Source organism: Sorex araneus, chromosome 6 (assembly GCF_027595985.1).
Source record: "Sorex araneus isolate mSorAra2 chromosome 6, mSorAra2.pri, whole genome shotgun sequence".
NCBI lineage: Eukaryota > Metazoa > Chordata > Mammalia > Eulipotyphla > Soricidae > Sorex > Sorex araneus.
The window spans coordinates 100,778,404-100,803,500 of NC_073307.1; the positions used below are offsets into that span (position 1 = coordinate 100,778,404).

Here is a 25,097-nt window from a genome sequence, read left to right on the forward strand (position 1 = left end):
AAACGCCCTACCCGCTGTGCTATCACTCCAGCCCCCTTCCATTTTTTTTTAATAATAAACAATGTAGAGAGAAAATATATGATGGTGTTAGTACGGGAATCAAGATGAAAGGTATAAAGGAACTAATTGGTAAAATTCAGAACCACACTAAGTGAGAATCTTCCAAATTCTCCTAGATACCCCAAAAGTTTTTTTCAAAAGCATTTTAAGTCTTCTCTTGCAACTATTTCTATTTTCTTCTATTAAAGCAAACTCGAAACGTAACTCATCTGTAGGGAGAAAAAAAATAATAATACTGTAAAATATTTTCTTAGGTCTTATTTGAGCCTCAGTGTACCTGAATTTTATTCAAATTAAAATAATTTCATTTACATATGATTTTTTTTTCTTTTTGGGTCATACCCGGCGATGCACAGGGGTTACTCCTGGCTTTGCACTCAGGAATTACTCCAGGCAGTGCTCAGGGGATGCTGGGATTTGAACCCCGGTTGGCCGAGTTTGAGGCAAACGCCCTACCCGCTATGCTATCACTCCAGCCTCTCCATATGAAGATTTAATTAAAAATTATTTAGAGGCCAGAACAGTTTGTGTGCTTAGGCCCAGGTTGAATCCTGAAGTCACGTGGTCCCGCAAGTACTGCTCCCCCAAGGAACAGCCCTGAACACAGAATGGCCAAAAACAAAAAATAGGGCCTGGAGTGGTAGTACAGCAGGCACTTGCTTTGCACACAGTCAACCCAGGTTCAATCTCTGGCATTCCATATGGTCCCTGGAGTACCACCAGGAATAATTCCTGAGTGCAGAACCAGGAGTAAGCCCTGAACATTGACAGATGTTCCCCCTCCCCCAATATATTTAGATGGCATTTGAACTTTGGAGCAAGGGAATTTCTAAGGTATTTTCTACCACTGAGATATAGTTAGTGAGGGTTAAGTAGCTATACTGTAGGCACAAGGCTTTTGGTCATAAATCACCAAATAATTTCTTTTTTTCACTTGATTTGACAGTCGGAAATATAACGAGTATCAATTTGTTCAAAGATTATCTGCTTGGAATAGTGAAAGTCCCAACAAAAGAGCTACTAGTCAAGAGATCTGGTAAGGACCCTGGGGTATCACTTTCTAATCCTACCTTTTCTCATTTCCCTGCAAGAGATCATATTGTTAGATGACCTGGCAAGACATGCAAACAAAAATAGGGCCCTTTCATGTGATCTTCCAAATTCTCCTAGATACCCCAAAAGTTTTTTTCAAAAGCTTTTTAAGTCTTCTCTTACAACTATTTCTATTTTCTTCTATTAAAGCAAACTCAAAACATAACTCATCTGTAGGGAGAAAATAATAATACTGTAAAATATTTTCTTAGGTCTTGTTTGAGACTCATGATAACATTACCTTGCAGAGATACAACATCATGGTATATTCATTTGGCAAATAATAAAATTAATTCACAGCAATTAAAGTGATTTACATAAGCCACACAAATAGTGAATGCCACTATTGGAAATCAAATCCAGATTCATTCTTCCTAATCTCTCTTCCCTCACTTAAGATTATGAGGTAAGTGGGTGGAGCAGGTAGGGCATTTGCCTTGCACACAACCAACCCGGGTTCAATTCCCAACATGCCATACGGTCCCCCGAGCACCGCCAGGAGTAACTCCTGAGTGCAAAGCCAGGAGTAACCCCTATGCATCGCCGGGTGTGACCCAAAAAGAAAAAAAAAAAAGAACCTATGACTGTTTCTAGAATTAGTTTCAGAGATCATTATGTTCAGCATCTGAAGAAGTGAGTAAGTCTTTTTTTTTCTATCTTTTTTTGGTCACACCTGGCAATGCTCAGAAGTTACTCCTGACTCTACACTCAGGAATTACTCATGGCAGTGCTCAGGGGACCTTATGGGATACTGGGAATCGAACCTGGGTCGCCCGTGTGCAAACTGATTGCCCGACCTGCAGTGCTATCACTCCAGCCCAGTCTTTTTACTTTTAAGACAATAATTAAAACTTTTTTTTTTCCTTCTGTAAGGGATCATAGGATGGTATCCTATCATTTTGCCTGAAGACGGAACTCTACCTCACAGCCTGGATCTTATGCAGAAGATTGTGGGTGGTCTAGAGCTCTCTATCTCCTTCACCCATCCTGGAGACAGAGAACGGGTGCTGGAAGCTGCCGAGCTTTTGGGTTGGAGCTATGAGGATAAGCTCAAGGACCTAACCAAGATGAACAAGAACGAGCCAGCCATCATCACCATATCTACCCCAAGGCTGTGGCTGCCCACCCATTGTGTGTTGCTTGCTGGCCAGACACACATTCATAAGAGCACGCACTGCTACCTCCGCTACAAGCTGTATGATCATGATGGCTTCTGGACCCCTCTGAAGAAGCCCAAGGAATGTACAAACAAAAAGCTGGTCATGGTTACTTTCAAGACATCCAAAAGAGCCGAAGTGACGAGGAGTCCATCTCTGCTTTGGTACTTCAGGGAGGAGCGGTTAGAGGTCCAAGTGTGGCGGGCTTATGGCAATGATAGTGTGGAGAGGCCCCACCAGACGGACACCTGGATTGGCTCAGCCTATGTGGACCTGGCCAGACTTGGCGAGAGGTCATCTGAGACACTGACTGTCAGTGGTAAGTGAAGAGGAGCCAGTTCTCTCTTTGTTTTGAACATCTAGATGAGACACCCCCCCCCACCTTCAGCTTTGATTTGATCCTTTCCAGGAATCTCATAAGTATCAGAGTTATGAACTATTAAATGTTCTTTCCACTGTAATTAAAGAGATTTCAAATACAAAGGGTCACTTGGGTGCGTCAAAAAGTACTTTACCCGGTAGCAGTGTACCTGGCTGGGATCGGCACAGATAAGATCTAGCCCAGGAAGTAACGCAGGCACCTCACCTCCTTTCCATCTCTCTGACCCTCAACTATATAGTTCATAAAACTGACTTTTAACTTCACTCTGAGAAGAATGGAAGTCTGGGATACAATGTGGTTTTAAGGATCAACTCAAACAGATTTTTTTATTGCATTGAAATATTTTGATCATCCATTTCCCTCAGACCTCTCCACATCCTCCACTTCTAAGCTTTGTTTCCTCTTATAACAGGGCCTTTTACAAATGTGAGACCTTTGACAGCTTGTCACATGACACAGTCTGTCCAGTCACTCTCCCTCCCATCTTTGCAAATAGAGTTAAGTTTTCTAAACAGAGATGCAGTTTTGTTGGTTTCGGTGTCTTCCCTCCTATGCCTTTTCCTTACTTTCTGCTATGATAAGCACAGTATTTTATACATTGCATCGAGAAGAAAACAGTCTACCCAAACTAGAAAAGGTCAGGGAAGGGTCTCTCATACCTCCATTTGCAAATCTTTTGGTCCCATTTTCCTGAATCAAATTAAGTCTAATTAAGTAAACCTAGAAATTCTAAAATAATAATGAGTGCTTTCTTTATCAGATCCCATTTTAATGTCAAGCATGGTGTAAAGCTCCCAGATGCCTAGGTTTAAATCTGCCCTTTATTGAACAAGTAACATTAGCAGGTTATTTAACCCTCTGAGATACTAGCACAGGAAAAACACTCAGCAAATACGATTTTCTTTCCTCCAGCCACCACCTCCTGCTTCCCTCGCAAGTGGTATTCAAGGTTATTGCCAGAGAAGTTTCTCTGAAAGGGTTTGTAGAACATATGGAAGAGAAAATAGATCACTCCTAATTTCATTAAATATTTTCAGAGTTTACAAATTGGCCCTCAGCCTCTATTCCTTTCCATAACAGCTCTGTCCTAGTAGACATTTGCCTTTTGCTTTAAAAATAGTGAGCCAAGGGGCCAGAGCGATAATACAGCAGATAGGGCATTTGGCTTGCATGTGAGCGATCCAGGTTCGGTCCCTGGCTTCCTCTATGGCTCCCCAAGCACCACCAGGAGTGATTACTGAGTGCAGAACCAGGAGTAATTCCTGAGCATCGCTGGGTGTGACACAATAATAACAAAAAAATAAAATAAAATAAGAAAAAGGCCTAAGGGAGGGAGAAAGAGAAACTTAAAAAAAAATTAAAATAACGAGAACCAGGGTTCTGACTGTTTTCCAACCCGAGTTCTCACTAGTTCCATTATTAGATAGTATGTATGGTGAGCGTGTGGGAAAAATCCTCACATCGCATACTCACTTGACAGTTTCTTTTGTGAGTTGGCATATTGAGGCCTTTTGTCCTGCCAGAGGAGGGAGTTCCGAGAGCACCTCAGCAGCCCTGAGACGAGGGAGTGGGGAGTGTTCTTGGCTCCCGCGCCCCACTTACTCTTCTCCATCCTCTTGCAGGTGTGTATCCTCTGTTTGGACGAAACGCTTCTAACCTCTCAGGAGCTGCTGTGCGCGTTCATGTGGTTCTTTCCTCTCAGGCCCCACACTTGGGCCCCGTTCCTGAGGGGGACTCCATGGACTGCAGCAGCCACAGTGAGTCTGAGCAGCTCCCGCGGACGAGCACCGAAATCCAGCTCTCTCCACCACGGGAGCTCCCGAAGTCCTCTGCCTCCATCCAGGTCCCCAGCAACAGCAACGCCACAGAAGTCGACCCGGAGGAGCCTGCCAAGCTGAAGGAGACTTTCACAGTCAGTATCCTGGTAGAAAGAGCCATGCACCTGAGCCTGAAAGGTACGTATACTCCGCACACTTATCCAGGACACACATAGCCTCTCTTCACAAGTCTTCAAATCATAGAACTCGTAAGAGCTAGTTAGTGTTTACGTGTTCTTATGTAAGAGGAGGTTCCCATGCCGTGCGAGGAGGTTGAATTCAGGGCCTCTGCTGAGCAGGCATGTTCGTCAGCCCTTGAGCTATCGCCCTAGCCCCAAAACAATTATCTTAATAATTCTCTTTTTTTTTTCTTTTTGGCTTTTTGGGTCACACCCGGCAATGCACAGGGGTTACTCCTGGCTCTGCACTCAGGAATTACTCCTGTTGGTGCTCAGGGAACCCTACGGGATGCTGGGAATCGAACCTGGGTCAGCCGAATGCAAGGCAAACGCCCTACCTACTGTACTGTCGATCCAGCCCTCTCTCCTTTCTCGTAACTCCAAACGTTTAAGCAACACGAAAAGCTTCCTGGACTTAACTGGACCTTGTTAGTTACTCAGATTTTTGCATATCAAATTTCCTAGTTGAGAATCTGAATCAGTTGAGATACCTCTTCTCTTTACCCACCATCATATCCTCTGATCTGTTACTTTGTTTTTTCTCTTAAATCTGTTCCCTCCCTCGATATTTGTACCCACTCATCTCTATTCATGATGCACCTCAAGTTAAGAGTTCTGAACACTAGATCCATAATCCAGCAAGAAGCCTAAGGATAAAAGTCAGGCCAGAGCGATAGCTTCCCTGGCTGAGTATGGCTGTGCATGCGGAAAGCCTGGATTTGATCCCTGGTACCGCATGGAGCACTAAACACCAGTGGATGTGCCTCACTCTCCCCCGGCCCCCCAAAAACAGTCAGGGTTAGTGAATTGGAATAGGAAAACAATTGCATCTTTATTATCCTGTACTAAAATATAACATTTCTTCCATCTGTCAGTGAAGTAATACTCCTTGGCAATATTGACAGTACCTGTGTTGTAGAAATCACAGGTATTTTCCTATCATGTTATGATCACCACAGATACCCTATACTATCACCAGTGATCTTACAAGTCATCACTTCAGAATTATAGTAGTTATTAACCTAGAGTTGGGTGTGTTCATTTATTAAGAACTGACGTCATGGGGATTTTTTGGTTTTTTTGTTTTGTTTTGTTTTATTTTTGGGTTTTTTTTTTTTAATTTACTGGTTTATTTATTTACTTTTGGTTTTTTGGGTCATACCCAGTGATGCTCAGGGTGTTATTCCTGGCTCTGCACTCAGGAATTACTCTTGGAAGTGCTCAGGGGGCTATATGGGATGCTAGGAATCGAACCTGATCACAAAAGCCTACCCGCTATGCTATTGCTCCGGCCCCGAAGTCAGTTTTTAATGTTTTGACTATTATTATCGATATAACTTTATTTGCCTCCGTATTATATATGAAACACTTTTTGGGAAGTTTTGTTGAAAGGACAGCCCATAGGCTTTACCAGATAGCCAGATAGACATAGAGAATCCATGGCACAAAGATCCCTACTTTTCATCTACCTTCAATCTCCCTTCAAATGTTCTTTGTCAGAGCTGGAGAGATAGTACATCAGGTAAGGTGATTGCCTGGCACAGGGCCAACCCAGGTTCAATCTCCGGCGCCCAAATGGTCTCCTGAGTTCACCAGGAATCAATCCTGAGTACAGCTGGATATGACTCAAAAACCAAACCAAAACAAACAAAAAAAAGATTCAGGTCAAGCATCATTTACCAGTTTCTCTGACACAAAAAATTCCCACCTGTTTACTCTCTGAGCTTTTTTTGCTTTCTTTATCATGTTATATATCACATAGTACTGAAATTTTTCTTTTCTTTTTCACTAGATCTGATCTATTTAAGAGTAAAGACCTTAAATAAATCAACAACAAAAATTATGTAGTGTTTGCTATTTTTACGTACTGTCCTTAGTGTTGAGGGAAAGCAATGAAGGAAATAGATTTAAAAACAACAACAACAGTGTCCTTAGGGGCCATAGCCATAGTACAGCGGGTAGGGCATTTGTCTGGTATATAGCTGACCCAGTTTCCTTTTTTTTTTTTCAAGTTTTCATGTTTGGGTTACAATCTAACAATGATCAAACACCCATCCCTCTACCAGTGCACATTCCCCACCACAAATATCCCGGATATACCCCCCCTTTCCCGCCCTCCCCCTGCCTCTATGGCAGACAATATTCCCCATACTCTCTCTCTACTTTTGGGCATTATGGCTTGCAACACAGACACTGAGAGGTCATCATGTTTGGTCCATTATCTACTTTCGGCATGCATCTCCCATCCCAACTGGTTCCTCCAGCCATCATTTTCTCAGTGATCCCTTCTCTATTCCATCTGCCTTCTCCCCTCTGCTCATGAAGCAGTCTTCCAGCTATGAGGAAATCCCCCTGGCCCTTGTATCTACTGTCCTTGGGTGAGCTGACCCAGTTTCAATCCCCGGCATCCCATATGGTCCCCCGAGCACTGCCAGGAGTAATTCCTGAGTACAGAGCCAGGAGTAATCCCTGAGCATCGCTTTGTGTGACCCCAAAAAAGTAGTAGTGGTAGTGGTAGTGGTAGTGGTAGTGGTAGTAGTAGTAGTAGTAGTCGTCGTCATCGTCGTCGTCGTCCTCATCGTAGTCGTAATCATCCCGTTGCTCATCGATTTGTTCGAGCGGGCACCAGTAACGTCTCTCATTGTGAGACTTGTTATTGTTTTTGGCATATCGAATACGCCACGGGTAGCTTGCCAGGCTCTGCCGTGCGGGCTCGATACTCTCAGTAGTTTGCCGGGCTCTCTGAGAGGGGCAGAGGAATCGAACATGGGTCAGCTGCGTGGAAAGTAAATGCCCTACCACTGTGTTAATCGCTCCAGCCCAACTCAAAAAAGAAAAGAAAAAAAGAAACAAAACAATGCCTTTGGCTAGAGAGACAGTTCAAAAGGCTGAGTGCATGCTTTGCAAGCAAGATGACTAGTACACCAGATTTCTTCTCTGGTACCACAGGATTCCCCAAGCATCCCCAGGAGCAACCCCTGAGCACAGAGCAAGAGTTCCCCCTGAGTACTGAAGGGTATAGATCCAGAACCAAAAATATCAGTGTCTTTTTGGAGCATACATGAGATAGGCATGTATTCAACTATTTTGAGAGAGAAAGAGAGAGAGGGTAGAGGAGGGAGGAGAGAAAGGAGAGAGAGAGAGAGAGAGAGAGAGAGAGAGAGAGAGAGAGAGAGAGAGAGATTGAGATTGCATTGGTAGTTCCAAGATGTGTGATGGCTTTGAGAACCAAACAACTGTAGATTAATGAGTCCACTTGCAGTCAGTAACTTGGATTGTGTCCTCCCTACTTGGTGCCAGTTATCTTAGCACTGCCCTCTCTGGGTTCATGTTGTACATCCTTGTCACTTAGGAACAAAACAAAGCTCATACAGTAACTATTGCTTCATCTTTCATTCCTTCTCCCCATACGCTTACCAACGAGACATTACTCCGGGGAATTATAAACTTTCATAATGACCTCTGGGGTTCTCATTCTCATTACCTGTGCACATCAGAGACCTTAAAACAGACTTTGAAGCAGTTTATCTCAGGACAAAGTCTTCCTCAAGCATATTCATGTTTAACTATATCACAGGTACCATGCTCCCATATGAGTCAATGTAGTCATATGCCAATGTAGCATCATGTTTTTAGTTCTTTATTACCCTACCACAGCAACCTACTTTGAACAGTTTGTTTATTTAAAACTAAATGTTTTTAAAAGAATATGTATGAAAAGATACAAGAAAAGACTTAAAAAAGTCTTATTTGCAAAATTTGTCTTTGTTTATTACTGTGTTGAAAGTAAAATATACCCTCCCCCGTTTTTTTTTTTGGGGGGGGTTTGTTTTGTTTTGTTTTGTTTTACTTTTTGGGTCATACCTGGCAATGCTCAGAGTTTACTCCTGGGTCTGCACTCAGGGATCACTCATCTAAGTGTTTAGGGTCCATATGGGATACCGAGGATCATACCCGGGTAATAGAAAAACATACTAGTAATGTTATAATTAGATACTAGGTTGCATTTTTTTTTTAAATGGCTTGTCAAGGTAATTTGACAGCAAATTCTTGAGCATCATCTTGTGCCAAATTCTATACTCATTTTTGTACATTCATTACCTCATTTATTAACACTGCCACAAGTGCACTTATGGTATGAAAAGATTACATACCCATTTACAGGTTAGAATATCAAAGATCAAAATAACGCTAAACGACCTTATTTAAATAGTCAGGGCCAGAACAATAGTGCAGCAGATAAGGCACTGGCCTTGCATGCTTCCCACACGGATTTGATTACAGGCACCACATGTGGTTCCCAGAGTCCCGCTAGGTATGATTCCATAGCACAAAGCCTGGAATTAGCCCTGAGCACCACTGAGTATGCTTCTCCCAGCCCCTCCCCAAAATAAATAAATAAATAAATAAATGGTTAATCAGTTCTACAGTGTCAGAATTTGAGTCCAGCTCTGCCTGGTTTTGGTGGGAGTTGGCCTCCCAAGCAGTGCTCAGAGGTCCTAAGGTCCTTGGCAATATTTGACCCAACTGTTCCAAGGGATATAGTTAGTGCTTGGGCATGGTGGTGCTGGATGCCACCCCAGTGCCACCCCAGTGATGCTCAGGGGGCAGTGCAATGCCAGGGATCGAACTCAGTCCTTCAGCCCTTTGAGATGTCTCCCTAATCGAACTGTGTTTAAATCTGGAACCTGTTTTCTTTTTCTATCTTCCCCCTTAGACCCATCTAGTTGTACTTGCCATTTAGTGCTTTCTGCACTGTTTACCTGTCAGCAGAGCCCAAGTGGGTATGCCTTACATAGCCAGTCCTGTGCTTACGTTGCAAGAATGGTAGTTGAATTCATCAAGTACTGCCAACTCACAGATCTGTTCCATGCTCATGCCAGAGTGAGGAGCAAATCACACATAGTTTCTGTCTCCCAAGAGCTGATAACCCAGTTAAGAAGATTAATATAACCCAGTTAATATTAATAGAGATTAATAACTAACTACATGTTCTAAGGACTAAAAGGATAATACATTATGTAGTGTTTAGAGTTTAAAAACAGAAATCATGTGTTTTTGAAATTTACTAGAACTTAATAGCAGAACTCCTACATTAAAAAAAAAAGAGAGAGATTTACTAGAACTTTCTAGATTGAATAGGATATCTAAAATGTGAGAAAGTCTAGGTGTTTTTTTTACTTATGAACAGCCTACTAAAGTAGGAACTTCATGTGGGTTAGCTTGGAGGAAGCATCAGAGATCGTGATAGGCATCAGTGCTCCTTGGAGTCCATGGTGATGGCAAAGAAGATAGAAGCAGTTATGAAGAGATAACTAAGAAAAGTGGTGAGGGAACAGTAACACAGTATGCCTAAAACATTGGAACTAGTATAGTAGACTTCAATTAAATAATCTTTATTTTTGTTTGTTTTGGTGCCATGCCTAGCAGTGCTCAGGGATTACTCCTGATGGGCTCTGGGGAGCAAGCAAGCATATGGGATGCTGGGAATTGAACCCAGGTTGGCAGCATGCAAAGCAAGTGCCTTATTGGCACTTGCAAAGCAACCTGCTGTACAATCACTCCAACCCAATAATCATTTTCTTAAGAAAGACCAGAGCTGTATCCCAGTGGTAGAACATGTGTGTGAGGTCTGAGTCCAATCTCTAGCACAACCCACCACCCCCAAAAAGGAAAATTAGGGAGCAGTAGCATGAACTCGACTAGAACTAGTTGATGAGGTTTCAGAGTGACCATGGAAGGACAGTAATGATTCTTCTCTTCCTGCCATAACCAATGACAAGCCTCCAACCCCACCTGATACCCTGCCCGTCCCCTCCACTCTGTTCCAACCACACTCACATTGTTAGCTTTGTCTGGAATATGTGTCAGTCGACTCCTGCCTCAGGACCATTGGATCAGATTCTCTTCTGATTGGAATGTTTGTCTCATTGGACTGGACTGACATCACTTTGCCTCAGTGAAACTTACTTTAGCCACCTTCCTGAAGTTCAGTATATTTTAACAATGTTTCCTGTCTTTCCTAGGAGGAAAAAAAACAAGTCTAACCAGGACAGGGATTTTGTCGTGTTTTGTTTACCGCTAAGTCCCCAACACTAAAACTATGTCTAGCTAATAATAAGCAGTACTTTTTTTCACCAAGTATTAATTGAAATGGATAAATAGGAGGCTTTGCTCAAAAGCCTTCTCTTCCATCAGGCAAGGTAGAGATAGATGTGTACAGTTCCCTGAACATTGCCAGGAGTAATCCCTGAGCACCGCCAGGTGTGGCCCAAACAACCAAAAGCAACCTTGCTCTCTTCTTGTATTTCCTCCCTCCTTTTATTTCTTTCTGTACCTCTCAGGAAAGTTACTTATGGCAAATTTAGAATAAGTCACAGATTAAGGGTTACTTATGGCAAATTTAGAGTAAGTCACAGATTTAGTAAATACTTAATGAGTTCCCACTGTGTCCAGTTTAGAGTACAGAATTGCAGCCCTTTATTTAAAGTGCCTGTCACTCTCTTTTCACTGCCTTCTTGCTCATTTTGGCCTCGAAGCTTAGACAAACAGAATAGCACTCACAGTGCTCACTGCCTCCAGTGTCTTTTTCATTCTGCCAGAGATCATATGGCAGACTGACAAATAGGACCTTGTGTCTCCACGTATAAGATACTTTGCTGCAGTCTCAGTAGCAGAGAAGTACTTACAGATCTCATCATTTCCTTCGTCATCACTGACCATTTCACACTTTTTTGCCAATGACTTATTCACCTTCATCCTTCCACCGTTTTGCCATGCTGTCAACATTTGTCCAGATGCCTTTTCCTTTTCCTTTTCCTTTCTAATCTAGCAAACTTTGTCCTCATCCTTAGAGTAGACTAAAATGAGAGCAGTACATTGACGCCTCCAGACAATCCCTCTTAGAGAAAAGCCTTTCTCTGTCCCTCCAGATTTCGCCCCCCCACCTTCCCCACCCCAACAGTTTTCCCCCTTCACATCATTTGCTACTCTGTACTGAAATGGCTGTGAATGTGTCTCCAACCCTGGGCTGTTCCCTGGGGACTCTGTGTTGTTACTCTTGCACCTTGAGCTTCAGAAGTAGCTAAGCAAATGTCCTCTTGTTTGTGAGTATGATACTTAATAGCTATATCCTTGGTATGAGTGAGACATCTGTGAATCACTTGTCACCTCTCCTCTTTCTGTTGACACAGCTCAGAGAAAACACCAGGATGCACAGCTGACTTTCAGAAGCTCTTGTCTTCTGATTCCCACCTTGCAGTGATGGGCTCATGTAGTCATTCCCCTCTCATCCTGAGACATTGCTGTGTCAGTTGGCAGTGAGGTGGGGCCTGCCCGTCATCTATCTCAGTTGGGAATCAAGACTGGGTTCTGGCCCCAACAGAGCCGTTATCTTGCTTTATAACTCTGGGCAAACCTTGTTCTCTTTTTCTTTTCTTTTTTTAAATGTAGGAATCACTGTCACTGTCATCCCATTGCTCATGGATTTGCTCAAGCGGGCACCCGAAACATCACCATTGTGAGACTTGTTACTGTTTTTGGCATATCGAATACGCCACGGGAAGCTTGCCAGGCTCTGCCATGCAGGCGAGATACTCTCGGTAGCTTGCCAGGCTCTCCGAAAGGGGCAGAAGGATCGAACCTGGGTCGGCCGCATGTAATGCTATCTATTCAGCCACTGATTAAACCAACTGAAGTAGACATGAACTCCACAATACTTATTTTTTAATTTTTTAAATTTCATAAAGTTGTTCACAGTACATTTTTTACATTCAACATTTCAGCACCAACCCTGCCACCATTACACCTTTCCACCACCATTATTTCTAATTTTCCCACCACTACCCAAGCCTGCCCCATAGGCAGATGCTAAGTAATTTATTTTGTATTGCTTGTTATGAATAGTATGAGATATTGTGCAGCTGCAAAAGCAGTCACATGCTTCTGGAATTCTAAATGTTTTTAAATATTTGGGGTCCGGAGGCATCTCTATAGCATGCTACTCTCTTCCAATATTCATTTGTGAGTCTCTGAAACATGGCCTTTAGTGCGCTTTAATGGCCTGCTTTTGGTCTCTTTCAAGATTTATTTATGGGTCTCTGAAGCAAGGCTGATAACCGAGCTTGTATAGCTGAGCCGGAGGTGGTTTATGGGCATGACTCTCCCACATACCTAACTTTGGGCCATTTAACTTCTCAGGAAACTTGGTCCCAAGTTGTTGGGTCCAGCCAAAGGCATAGCATCAATTTTGGGGTATTAGGAAGCCTGAAGGCACCATCAGGCTGCTGATGCACTCACCCCGCAGCTACAGGTTGATCTGTGGCGGCACCATACACCCATCGTTCCCTTTTTTTTCTTAGTGTGATGTCCAACAAGCTCGCCTCTGAGATCCTCTACAGTGCTCAGAATCTAAGACATAGCAATGGGCAGCGTGTGTGGGCCTGTGCATCAGTTACAGTTTGTCAGCACTTATGAAAGGAGATACTCTCTTAATATCCACTTGATTTTCATCCTGCATTCAATGGTATTCTCAATCTGTCTGTCTCTCTCGTTTGTTGGAAGCCTCTTTTGGTGGGACAGGAGTGTTGAGGACCAAACCCAGGTCCTCATACATAAGTGATATCTGCAAGGCCATTGAGCCATATCCTGGGCCTGAAGCCTCTTCCTCAAGGAAGGAAACCAGCAGTCCTTCATGCTGATGGTTCACAAACAGCTCTGAACTCTGAACTTTGCCCCCAGCAAACTTAATCCCAGGACACCACGGTTGCCACAGCAGGCCTGATTTGAGAAAAACAAAACTCCCTGAATACCCTAGATACTATTTTCAGAAAAGGTTCTGGAGAATCTTTCCTTAAAAATCAGCATCAAGGGGGGCTGGAGAGATAGCACAGCGGGTAGGGCGTTTGCCTTGCACTCGGCCGACCCGGGTTCAAGTCCCAGCATCCCATATGGTCCCCTGAGCACGGCCAGGGGTAATTCCTGAGTGCAGAGCCAGGAGTAACCCCTGTGCATCGCCAGGTGTGACCCAAAAAGCAAAAAAAAAAAAAAAAAAAAAATCAGCATCAAGCTGCTTCGGGTAGGGCGTTTACCTTGCACACGGCCCACGCAGGTTCAATCCCCAACATCCCATATAGTCCCCTCAAGCACCACCAGGAGTAACCCCTGTGCATTGCCGGTGTGACCCAAAAAGGCAAAAAATAAAAATAACTTAAATCAATTAAAATCAGCATCAGTGCCAGAGTGGTAGTCCAGTAGGTAAGGCAGTTGCCTTGCATGCATCCAACCGGAAATTGATCCCCAGCATCACATATGGTCCCCTAGGGATGCTGGATTGATCCCTAAGTGCAGAGCCAGGAGTAAGTCCTGAGCACCGCCAGGTATGACCCCAAAACAAACAAACAAACAGAAAAATCAGTGTCAGCATTTTCGTGATTTATATACTTAGACTGACAGGGCAGGTGTCCTGTTTTGTAAATGAGTCAGCTGAGAAACAGTTTTCAGTGATTTGAGGTGATTACATAAATTAGAACCAGTACAAAATGAAAATTATTTTGGGGATCTTGAGGCCTTGGCAGCCGTCTTTAACCTATCCTGGCAAGGATTAGTAGCTCCCTCTCCATTCCCACAGCCCTCTGTGCTTTCGGTGTAGTCTTTCTTCTTACAGTGTTATAATTATCTGACTGTGTTCATCTCCCCAGATCAGGAGCCAGAAAATCTGACTCATCCATGCCTCTGACATAGAGAGGCAGTGAATTTAGCTTAATGTAACTGGACTAAGTTTTTATTAACTATGAAATTGGGCGTTTATTGAAAGGGAACTCTTAGTATGACCATTAACTTAAATGATTACAGTGAAGAAAAAAAAACAGAATTGTGGACACCTAAGGCGTCCAGGATGATCACAGTGTTAGAACGCCAGACACCAAACATTCTATGAGCATCTCACTTTACTTCTCTCTTCCTCCGTTTTGTTACTTATGAAGATAGAGATCCTTGTAATGTAAGCAGGCCCAAGGTGGTATCTGCACAAGTTCAAGTGTTAGAAAACAGCTTGTTGCTATAAAGCATTGTCTAAATATGAGAGGTTGTTTCCAGTTGGTTCTGTTTCATTTTGTTTTGAAGACATCCCTCCAGTTGTGCCTGGGGGCCCCTGTAATGCTAGGGATCAAATCTGGGATTCCTCCATACAAAGCATGAACTTCATCCCTTTGAGCTATCTCCCCTACCCAAGAGGTTGTTATTTTTGTTTATTTTGATTTTTTAGGTTTTAGAACCGCCCTTGGCAGTGCTCAAGACTTACTCTTGGCTCTGCACTCAGGTGTTGACTCCTGGCAGTGCTCAGGGGATCTCAGGGCCAGGATCAAACAAAGATTGGCTGGTGTAAGGCAAGTGCCTTCCCTGCTCTACTTGTAAAACATAGAAAATTTCATGAAAACACAATAAAACCTTAAAGCTGATTCGCCTCTTATTTTCTTAAGTGCTCTCAGCATGTGCCCCAACCCCATGGGAGGTCTGGTGGCTTTCTTCCCACCTGTCTCCCAAAGTGTTTCCGAACTTGACCTTTTCCAGAAGTGTAAGCAGGCCCAACTGACTTTCCATCCTGGGCCGAGCAGAGAAACCTGATAGACCTGCTCTCCCAAGCAGATTTCTTTGTCACCTGCCTGTTTGGCTGGAGTGTTTCTGTTCCGCACTGAGAGAGGAACAGTTTTCTTCCAGTGTCATAATAATAGTTTGGTGTCAAGGACTTTAGCAAATAACTTAAAAAATAACCAACCTCCAACTGGATGGTCAGGAGGAAGAGTGATACGAGAGAGAGGTCTGAGCAGTACCATGGGTGGGGGAACCCCACATTTGTCAGTGCTCAGTGGCTACTGCCCACGGTGCTAAGGAACAATGAAGTGCCACACGTGAAACCCAGAGAGTCCTAGAACTTTGTTGAGAAGTAACTTGGGACTATATACTTAGGAGAAACTGCTGCCCCGAGAGCCAAAGTGAAGGACCCGGATGTCATAGTACATCCACGGTGCACCTAGGAAGCCTCTGCTAAACTCTTCACTGCCCCTGGTAGCCACAGGAGAGTCTCCAAATGTTTGCTCTGTGCTCAAGGAACTCACCGTTTAGTGATGGCAACAAAGACACAGATTATTCTAAACTGCCATGCATGGAGGTAGACTGTCTTTGGGGAAAAAGGTCACTGAGTGACACAGAGGCTCAGGGCAAGACCTTCTTTACTTACCAGGAGAAGTGGCTGTAAGGCTCGGAGGAACCTGACACTACACAGATAGAAAGTAAATAATTAGAATCTACATTTGGAATTTGTTTCTGTTTATCAATATTGCCCAAAGTATGGGATTTTGTGCCCCCCATCCCCCACTCCCGCCAACTCCCAGGAGGCAAGCTGAACATCTGGGGAAGGGACATAATGGCTTCAGTGCAGATGTGGGTGTGCTTGATTTCTCTTTGTTCCCTTAAAGAAGGTAGATTTCGGGACTAGAGGCAGTTGTAGTGTTAAGGCACTTGCCTTGCATTCTCTCAGCTCCTATTCAATCCCTTGCACTTAGTGTGGTCCCCTGACTCCCCCAGGAGTGAGCCCTGAGCACTGCTGCAACTGCCCAAACCAAAAAAAAAAAGAAAAAAGAAAAAGGAGGAGACAATTTTTTTTTTCTGTATAGGGGGTCATAGATGAAATAAGTTTGGGAACCTCTACTCAAAGGATCATATAAATCATTCCTAAAACGTACCATTTTCTTCTCTTTCCTTCACCTATAATCCTATTACTTACAGCATTACATGAATGGGATCTAAAGAGAATGCAGAACTAGTCTATATTACATATAATCTCTATCTAGAGTTCAGCACTATCCAAAAACCCTTTGTACTCTGATGAAAATGTCCTGTATCTTCACTGTGCAATGTAACAACCACTAGTCACATATGAGCACTGAGCTCTTGGAATCGGTTAGCAGTGCTGGAGTTCCTGCTGGCGCAGCCACCCCCCCTCAACTCCCCAAGTCATCCGGGCAGGGTAACCTGTCAGAAAGCTCCAGGGGATCCTAGAGGCAAAAGCTTCCAATATGAGATCAAATACTGGCAAAGGACTGAGACCCGGGGACCTAATGTTTCCCAGAGAATAGTACAGATTAATAATAGATTAATAATTTACCATTCACCAGACTTGAGGATGTGGGTTGCCTTTGAAATAAAATCTTTGTTTAGAAAGCTTAGAGACCTGAGTGCGTATTCCCCCCAAAACTGCACATAGCCCACATAACCATTAGTTCTCCTTTTCATTACTCTTCCTTTTGCCTCCCCGTACCAAAAGTCCTCATTCTGCATGCACTGCATTCCTTTGGTTTGCCCTGAATAAACTTGTCTATTGACCATCAGTCATAGACAGCAGTAGAATTGGCTCTTTGCACCAGACTCCCTGTGCTGTCGGATGGTACAAGTATAACTAAGAAACTAAGCTTTCTCTTCTGGGAAGTAGGGAAGGAGGAATGGGCCACACCTAAAGGTTTTGGAACTGACCTGATTGTGCTCAGGGCCTGCTCCTGGCTTTGTGCTCAGGTTGCTCTCCTGGTGGTGCTCAGGAGACCATATGTGGTGACCAGAGATTGAACCAGGGCCAGCACATGCAACACAAGTAATTTACCTCCTGTACTATCTCTCTGATTCCAGGACTAAATGTTTATGCTCCTTAATTTTTGCTGAACAGCATACATACTTGTTTATCTTGGTAGACCGTATGGCATTCATCTTCATTTTACATGTCACTTCCTGCAGTTTTAATTGTTAATTGACATACGTTGCCTACTGTTGTTTTAATCCGCATCTTAGGAGGTGCAAGTGTCATATGCCCTACTGAAGGAAGCTGTCACCTAGGAAGTTCTTGCTTCAGGTCCCAGGGAATGTACAACAGAGCTGATGATTGGCCATCTGATTCTCCTTAAGTCCTGGACTCTGTAGTTGTCTCTTGCCTGTCAATCTGGTACTCTCCATCCTTCCACAACATACCAGGAGATGGGAGAAGTCATTTCTCACCAAGGGGTATTTATGAATTGAATATTGAGCTTTGGAAAAAAAGATACTGGAATAATTTTTGATACAGGAAATAGCTTAAGCAAAGACCCAAAGTTAGGGTCAGAGACCCAAAGAAAGCTAGTAATCATTCTGCATATATCTGCATTATGGGATCTGCCAGAACATCATTTGGAGGTATCCTAAGCACAGTTAGTTCTCTCTGTTCTGTTTCAGGGAGCCCCTTGACCAAGCGGAAAGTATCAGTGCCCAGTTGCCGTGTGTCCTTTGTGACAGCTGAGGAGCCATCACCTGTCTACACCCACGTGGTTGAAAACACTGATTCTCCCATTTGGAATTTTCAACAGCAGTCGAGGTTTGTATTTTATGACTTTTCTGTCTTCTAGAATGTCTCATTTATTTCAAGAAGCGAACTCGAAGCAAGAAATATAGCAGGCACAATTTTAAGCAGACCTGAAAAATAACTTCTCCTAAAATGCAGCTATTTAATCCTAGTGCTTATAAATTCATGTTAAGCAGTGGCTTAAAACTTTTGCTCTGGTCTTTTAACTCAGTATAACTCAAAACTTACTCAGTGAAGACGTTCTTTGTGCTCAGCTCTGTTCTAAGCACTCAAGTTGAAGACTATTAATGTGTTGTAGATATTGAGGACTTTATGCTTTTTCTGAGGAAAACATGAAAAATTGCAATAAAATGTGACAACTGCAGGGTTAGAATGACAGTACAGCTGGTAGGGTGTTCACCTTGCACATGACCGATGTGAGTTTGATCCCTGGCATCCCATATGGTCCCCCATGCACCAGGAGTAATTCCTGAATGCAGAGCCAGAAGTAACCAAGGAACATCGCTGAGTGGGACCCAAAAAGCCAAAAACTAAAAATAAACAAAAAAATTTTTTGTAAAGGTGCTATAATAGAAGTGAAAATTATCCTGGTGTTGCTGAGAAAGCTTATTTAGGGCCATCTGGATGTTCAGGGAGAATCTTCTTAAACACCTCAACTAAATGTCAAAAATGTAAGGTTACCTAAATGAAGACAGCAAAAAGAATCTCACGCAAGACTGTGGGTTATAGCATCCTTGGGAAAGATTGCTAATACAACGGGAAAAACTTGAACTTTGGAACTAGAGGCATTTGAACTCCTGCCTTATCTATCCAATTTATTTATTAACTGTGTAAGGCAAATTAAATAACATCTCTGATTCTCAGATTCCTCATCTGTATGGTGGGAATAATTTCACAGGGTTCTCATAGGGTCCAAATTAAGTGACACTTAGGAAAATTACCTCAGACATAGAAGGTGCACCACAAATATTAGCTCTCTTTGTGAGGACTCAGAAAAGGGCGCTGGGGAGATCGGGTGTTGGGGGCCGGAGCAGGAAGGGCATTTATCTTCATGCAGCGAATCCAGGTTCAATCGCTGGCATCCCATATGGTCCCCCAAGACCACCACGAATGATTGTGCAGAGACAGAAGTTACCCCTGAGCATCACCGGTATGCCCAACCCCCAAAAATACAGTATTGGGGTGCTCTGCCAATCTTGTTGCCATGCTGTTCAGTGGTGGAATAGACTTGGAATAGCAGCTCACTGCAGTTCTTGTTTCTGTTAACATATCTCATTAAAACTAAATTCTGGGGGGCTGGAGCAGTAGCACAGCAGGTAGGGCATTTGCCTTGAACGCGGCCGACCTGGGTTCGATTCCCAGCATCCCATATGGTCCCCTGAGCACCGCTAGGGGTAATTTGTGAGTGCAGAGCCAGGAGTGACCCCTATGTATCACCAGGTGTGATCCAAAAAGGAAAACAAAAAAAAACTAAATTCTGGGACCGAATTGAGAGTAGGGCTGGTTAAGTGCTAGCCTTGTACACGATCGACCCAGGTTCTATCCCTGGCACACTCTATGGTCTCCTGAGCCCTGCCAAGAGTAAGCCCTGAGCACAACCGGGTGTGGTTCCCAGAACAAACAGGTCAGGTTTTTTTTTTAAGTGTCAATTCAATCACTACTTATTATTGCTATTTTCTTTACTCTGCATCACTCTTTATAAAGTTTTATACTCTTTCCATTCCTAATTGAGTCTCAACACTTCCTCACATGCTCATTGCTTTGAAATTTGAGAGACATTCATAGTGCTTACCATTCAGCACTATGAATGGTAAGCCACTGAAAATTCTAGAAATTCTGTCCATGGAAGCCAAAGTCCTTAATCTAAATATCAAAGCTGTCTCAAAAGGCAGAACACCAGAGCTTTGAGCTTCTACATGGAAATGATTTGTTCGTTCAGACCCTCAAAAACTAGATGAAGCAATAGTAACAGTCTCCTAACTTCATCTCCTCGCTTTGCCATTATTAAGACTATGGGTCTCAAAGGTTACATAGTGTGTTGATAGCAGAGGGAAGATTAGAAGAAAAATGAATAACTTTAGGTAGATATTATCCCATTTAAATCTAAGAGAACAATGACTCGAAGACAGTGCTCGGCTGCTCCGCTGATAACAGGAGAGTGGCACAGTGTCACACCTGAGCATCGAGCCTCCTAGGGATCATGAGGAACTGGCTCTATTCAGTTCCCCATTCGTGTCTGGGGAAGGCAGCTAAGTCTCTTGGTCTTCTGTGGTTCTCTGTCTTCATTGCCTGGCACTTATAAATCTGTCATTTAAAGCTGTACCATGCACATCACATAAAATGCATTAGCAGTGCTCAGGGAATTCCAAATCAGCTTCTGTATCTAGTATGAGAGTTGGGCACTTATTATCTTGGTACATTTCCTCTACATGGCGTGACTCTGAAGTCAGTCAAACTAAGATTCAGCTTCCAACCTTGCGACTTACTTTTATATGACCTTTAGCAAATCACTTTGCATCTCAGAGCCCCACTTCATCATCTGTAGAATATAATAATGCCCCTGTCTGGATTTCTGTGCAGATTACAGACACGAAGCACTTGGCAGCATACCTCAGCCCCTGCCAATGTCTTTTACTCCCTCCTCCTCCCGTCTGTTCAACCCCACACCCATGCCTTAGGAAGAAAGAAATTTTATCTGCTCTGTTTATTGCATGCTGAGTACTTTACGTGTTCCATCCCTTGACTTGATCAAGTTTTGAAGGCAAGGTGCAGGACACTGCATCGGGGGAGCGTTCTTGTTTGCCTGCTTCAGGTTCTTTGCCAGTTACTTCATCTCTGAGCTTCCATCCCTCATTTAAACTGTGAAGATTAAAATGCATCCTAGTTGCTGTCTTTTTGGGGGGAAAATTCCCACAACAATAGTGAGTTTTGTGTTGAAATATGGAACATAATCAAGGTAAAAAGAAAATGAAGTGAAATCAGTTATACAGTTGGGGGTGGGAGGCGGGGGATGGAGGTATACTGGGGATTTTGGTGGTGGAATATGGGCACTGGTGAAGGGATGGTGTTTGAATATTGTATAACTGAGACATAAACCTGAGAACTTTGTAACTTTCCACATGGTGATAAAATAAAAATTAAAATTAAAAAAATAAATAAATAAATAGATAAAATGAAATGCATCCTAGTTAAAAGGGAACTGTCAGGAAAGGGCTTCACCAGCTACAAAATATTCTCTAAATCTTAAATCTCATTGTACAAAACCTTCATACTCTATTCATTTATTGTGGTTGTTTTTCTTAATAGGCTATCGAAAGAGCTCCTTCTGGACCCAAAACAAACATTGGTCTTCAAAGTTTGGCATAAAGGAGGTATGCACTCTGTTCTGTAAATATCTACCTGGTTATTAAGTAAACTCATATCCTATTAACAAATTTCTTTTTTTTTCTTTTTGGGTCACACCCGGCGATGCACAGGGGTTACTCCTGGCTCTGCACTCAGGAATTATTCCTGGCAGTGCTCAGGGGACCATATGGGATGCTGGGAATCGAACCCGGCAAGGCAAACGCCCTACCTGCTGTGCTATTGCTCCAGCCCTAACAAATTTCTTTGCTTTAGCACTTTTGGTGCTGGAAATGTTTTCATGTGCTGAAGTGTTAATTCTCCTACGTATTATAATTACAGAAATCATATTATTTTAGGGGCCAGAGTGATAGTACAATGGGTAGGGTGTTTGCATTGCACACAGCCAACCTGGGTTCAATCCTTGGCATCCCACATGGTCCCCTGAGCACTGCCAGGAGTAATTCTTGAGTGTAGAGCCGGGAATAACCCCTGAGCATTTCCCGGGTAGCCCAAAAAATGAAACAAAATTATATTTTTTGTTTGAATTAGGTACAGGTATCTAAGTACATTTATACATTTGAATCTTTCCAATTTTGTAGACACTCATAAATTACAGCTGGTCCTATACAGGTGATTTTATTTTATATTTGTATTACAATGTCTTGCCTTCTGTGAATGCTGGCTTATTAACCAAAACCCTAGCTTTTTCAGTCACTGCATAAAAAATGGGTCTCATAATTTGTCCATTCTTGGGTTGTGTGTGTGTGTATGTGTGTGGTGTGTGTGTGTGTGTGTGTGTGTTCTATCTGTGAAGCAAAATATCTGTTAAAAGAAATTTAGAGAGAGATGAAGAGGGAGAAAGAAAGAGAACGTTGTTCAAGAGAGACAATGGGTTTGAAAAAGCCAGCAAGCAAACAAGCTTGTCCTTTCTTGTTTGTAAGAACCTCCCGAGGAAAGAGATGCTGACCTCCTAGTCCGTAGCTTAGTTTTGCTGTACTGCCACTTATTAAGAAGTATAATAGAGCACAGGCTTTGCAGCCACATTCTTGGGAATCAGGTTTCATTTCTACCCCTTACTATGTAGTCTTAATAGAGGGAAGGAAGTGCCTATTCAAGACCAAACTTTACATGCCGATCTGGGTACCAGGTTCCTGACCCCCCAACAAGAAAGGAAAGGGAAGGGGAGGGGAGGGGAGGGGAGGGAAGAAAGAGGGGGGAAGAGGTAGTAAGGGGGGTAAGAGGGGAGAGAAGGGGAAGGAAGAGATATTAAAAGCAGTAGTCAGGGCTGGAGCAATAGCACAGCGGGTAGGGTATTTGCCTTGCATGTGGCCAACCCGGGTTTAATTCCCAGCATCCCATATGGTCCCCCAAGCACCGCCAGGAGTAATTCCTGAGTGCAGAGCCAGGAGTAACCCCTGTGCATCTCCAGGTGTGACCCAAAAAACAAACAAACAAAAAAAAAAGCAGTAGTACATGCTCTAAGAATAAGCATGCTGGCATATTTCAGAGGGAGTAGCACCATCTCTACACAGATGTCTAGTTTATATAGATAAAGGAAAAGGCAGGTTATTTAGGGGTGGAATATTCTTGATTTTTCAGGAATGGAGGAGAGCTCTGGGGTGGAGATTTCAAGGACTCAAGGTACCATCACATTCTGACCATACTTAGTCACTTTCTGGGTTTGTCATGGCAATTGTAAACTGTCATGGCACGAGTGAGTTTTGTCCATCCGTCTCCTGCTTCTTCATCCCCCAGTTCAAGTGCCTGGTATTTATTAAATACCATCTCAGATTTTATTTTATTATTGAATGGCAATATGCTCTAATCTGAGTTCAAGATGTTGTTAGTTGATTTTATAGATGTACTAAAGCCCAAGAATATTTAGTGATAAAGTGAGTATTTGAATCCTGAAAATTTAGATTGGTTATTACAACTTTTGTGTTTTATACTTTACCATACTGATAAGATTGGATAACTCAAAAATGAGGCCATCTTGACTCTCTGACAGCTCCTATACCTTGAAAATGTAACCTCACTAAATAAATCCCTGTAATTCTGGCCCCTTTAAAATTCCTGGCACGGACTGATTTCCAACCCTTCCATTGTTTGGAATCACCTACAACAATTTTTATTCTCCATGGTGAGTTTAGGAGCTAATGCAAAAGCCTAATAAGGACCAAACCAAATTTGGTTTACAATAGGGACCAAACAGCTAATAAGGATATGACTTAACAGTCTGACCTGCTCTGCTTTCTCTGTTTGCCAAGGCTCTGGCCTCGATGATCATCTCATGCCCGGGGTTCGCTTACCACCCCCCTCATTCCTGTCCAGTCTCAAATGCAACAGGAGCTGATAACTCTTTTCTCACAGTCAACGCAAGAGCTTCCTGCTGTTTTTAACTGTGCTCCGAATTTCTCTCTTGCTTTCTTTTCTCTTCTCTCTAAGAGATTCTCAAGCAGGCCAGAGTTTGCTTCCATCAATAGTTATTCTTACAGGAAAAATCGAGTATGCTTTGGTCTCAGATCTGGATTCAAATTTTGGCTCTGCTGTTGCAAGCTGTGCCTGAGGTGATGGCACGTACAACTCAAGGCACCTTTGTTTCTTAATAAAGTAATGGAGGGGCTGGAGCGATAGTACAATGGGAAGAGCGCTTGCCTTGCACGAAGCTGACTCAGGTTTCCTCCCCAGGAACCCTTTCTGGTGATTCCTGAGTGCTGAGCCAGGAGTAACCCCTGAATATTGCCAGGTATAGCCCAAAAACCAAAAAATTCTAAAAATGAGGATAATGGGACATACCCTACAGGGATTTTGGAATGAGAGATAATAGATAAAAAATATTTGTCACATAGTTGGAGTATTGTTGGTATCGTGCATACTATGTGTCATACTTAGCTAGAGCTGTTGGAACAGAAAACAATTTTTAAATGTTCCTCACTTTCCAGGACCTCTGGGAAAGTGTCTCCCAGCCTTTTTCCAACTGTAGCGTCGTTTCCCTCCTGTGACTTTATGCCATGGCCACCATTTATGTGATTCTCACCTAAGGCTCCCTTGTAAAATACCCGGTGACCTGCATGGGGCCATATGGCACCCTTGTTGAGAAATGCTACCATAAGGAGTGCTATGTGTTTTTAATGTAAGTGGAGATGAGGAAAATGGACCAAGTTGAGTTTAATCATCTAGCTCTGTATTTCCGTCTATACAGATCCTCTCTTAACTCACAGATGCAGCAGATCTAACTGTTACAAAAGGTGCTCAAGCCATAGCAAGTTGTATTCAATAAATATTTGAGGGGCTGGAGCAATAGCACAGCGGGTAGGGAGTTTACCTTGCACGCGGCTGACCCGGGTTCAATTCCCAGCATCCCATATGATCCCCTGAGCACCGCCAGGGGTAATTTGTGAGTGCAGAGCCAGGAGTGACCCCTGTGCATCCCCAGGTGTGACCCAAAAAGCAATAAATAAATAAATATTTGAGGCTTGTTCTTCATGCCGTCCTTACCCTTGTGTCTCTCTTGCTTGTCTCTCTCTCATTGCCTATTTCCACTCTGGAGAAGCCTGTGGTTTTTGTTTTTGCTTTTTTTTGAACACATACTTCTCTCTTTCTCTCCCCTCACGTCTCTCTAATAAGTTTCAATAAAAATTTTTCTTGGGACTGAAGTGATAATTTAAGCGGGTAGGCTGCTTG

General features: G+C 43.1%; 1 protein-coding gene across 3 annotated transcripts in view; it reads left to right on the plus strand.

The window, feature by feature from the left end:
* Nucleotides 1-25,097, plus strand: part of C2CD3 (C2 domain containing 3 centriole elongation regulator) — a 130,831-nt gene that overhangs the window by 62,833 nt on the left and 42,901 nt on the right. For 2 of the 3 annotated variants that reach the window (XM_012934930.2, XM_055141934.1), the window contains 5 exons: nt 1,007-1,096; nt 2,026-2,628; nt 4,314-4,646; nt 17,942-18,080; nt 21,375-21,439. In XM_012934930.2, the coding sequence (XP_012790384.2) occupies nt 1,007-1,096; nt 2,026-2,628; nt 4,314-4,646; nt 17,942-18,080; nt 21,375-21,439 (1,230 nt within the window). The remainder of the gene's footprint in view (nt 1-1,006; nt 1,097-2,025; nt 2,629-4,313; nt 4,647-17,941; nt 18,081-21,374; nt 21,440-25,097) is intronic. The other variant, XM_055141933.1, reaches the window with a different exon arrangement.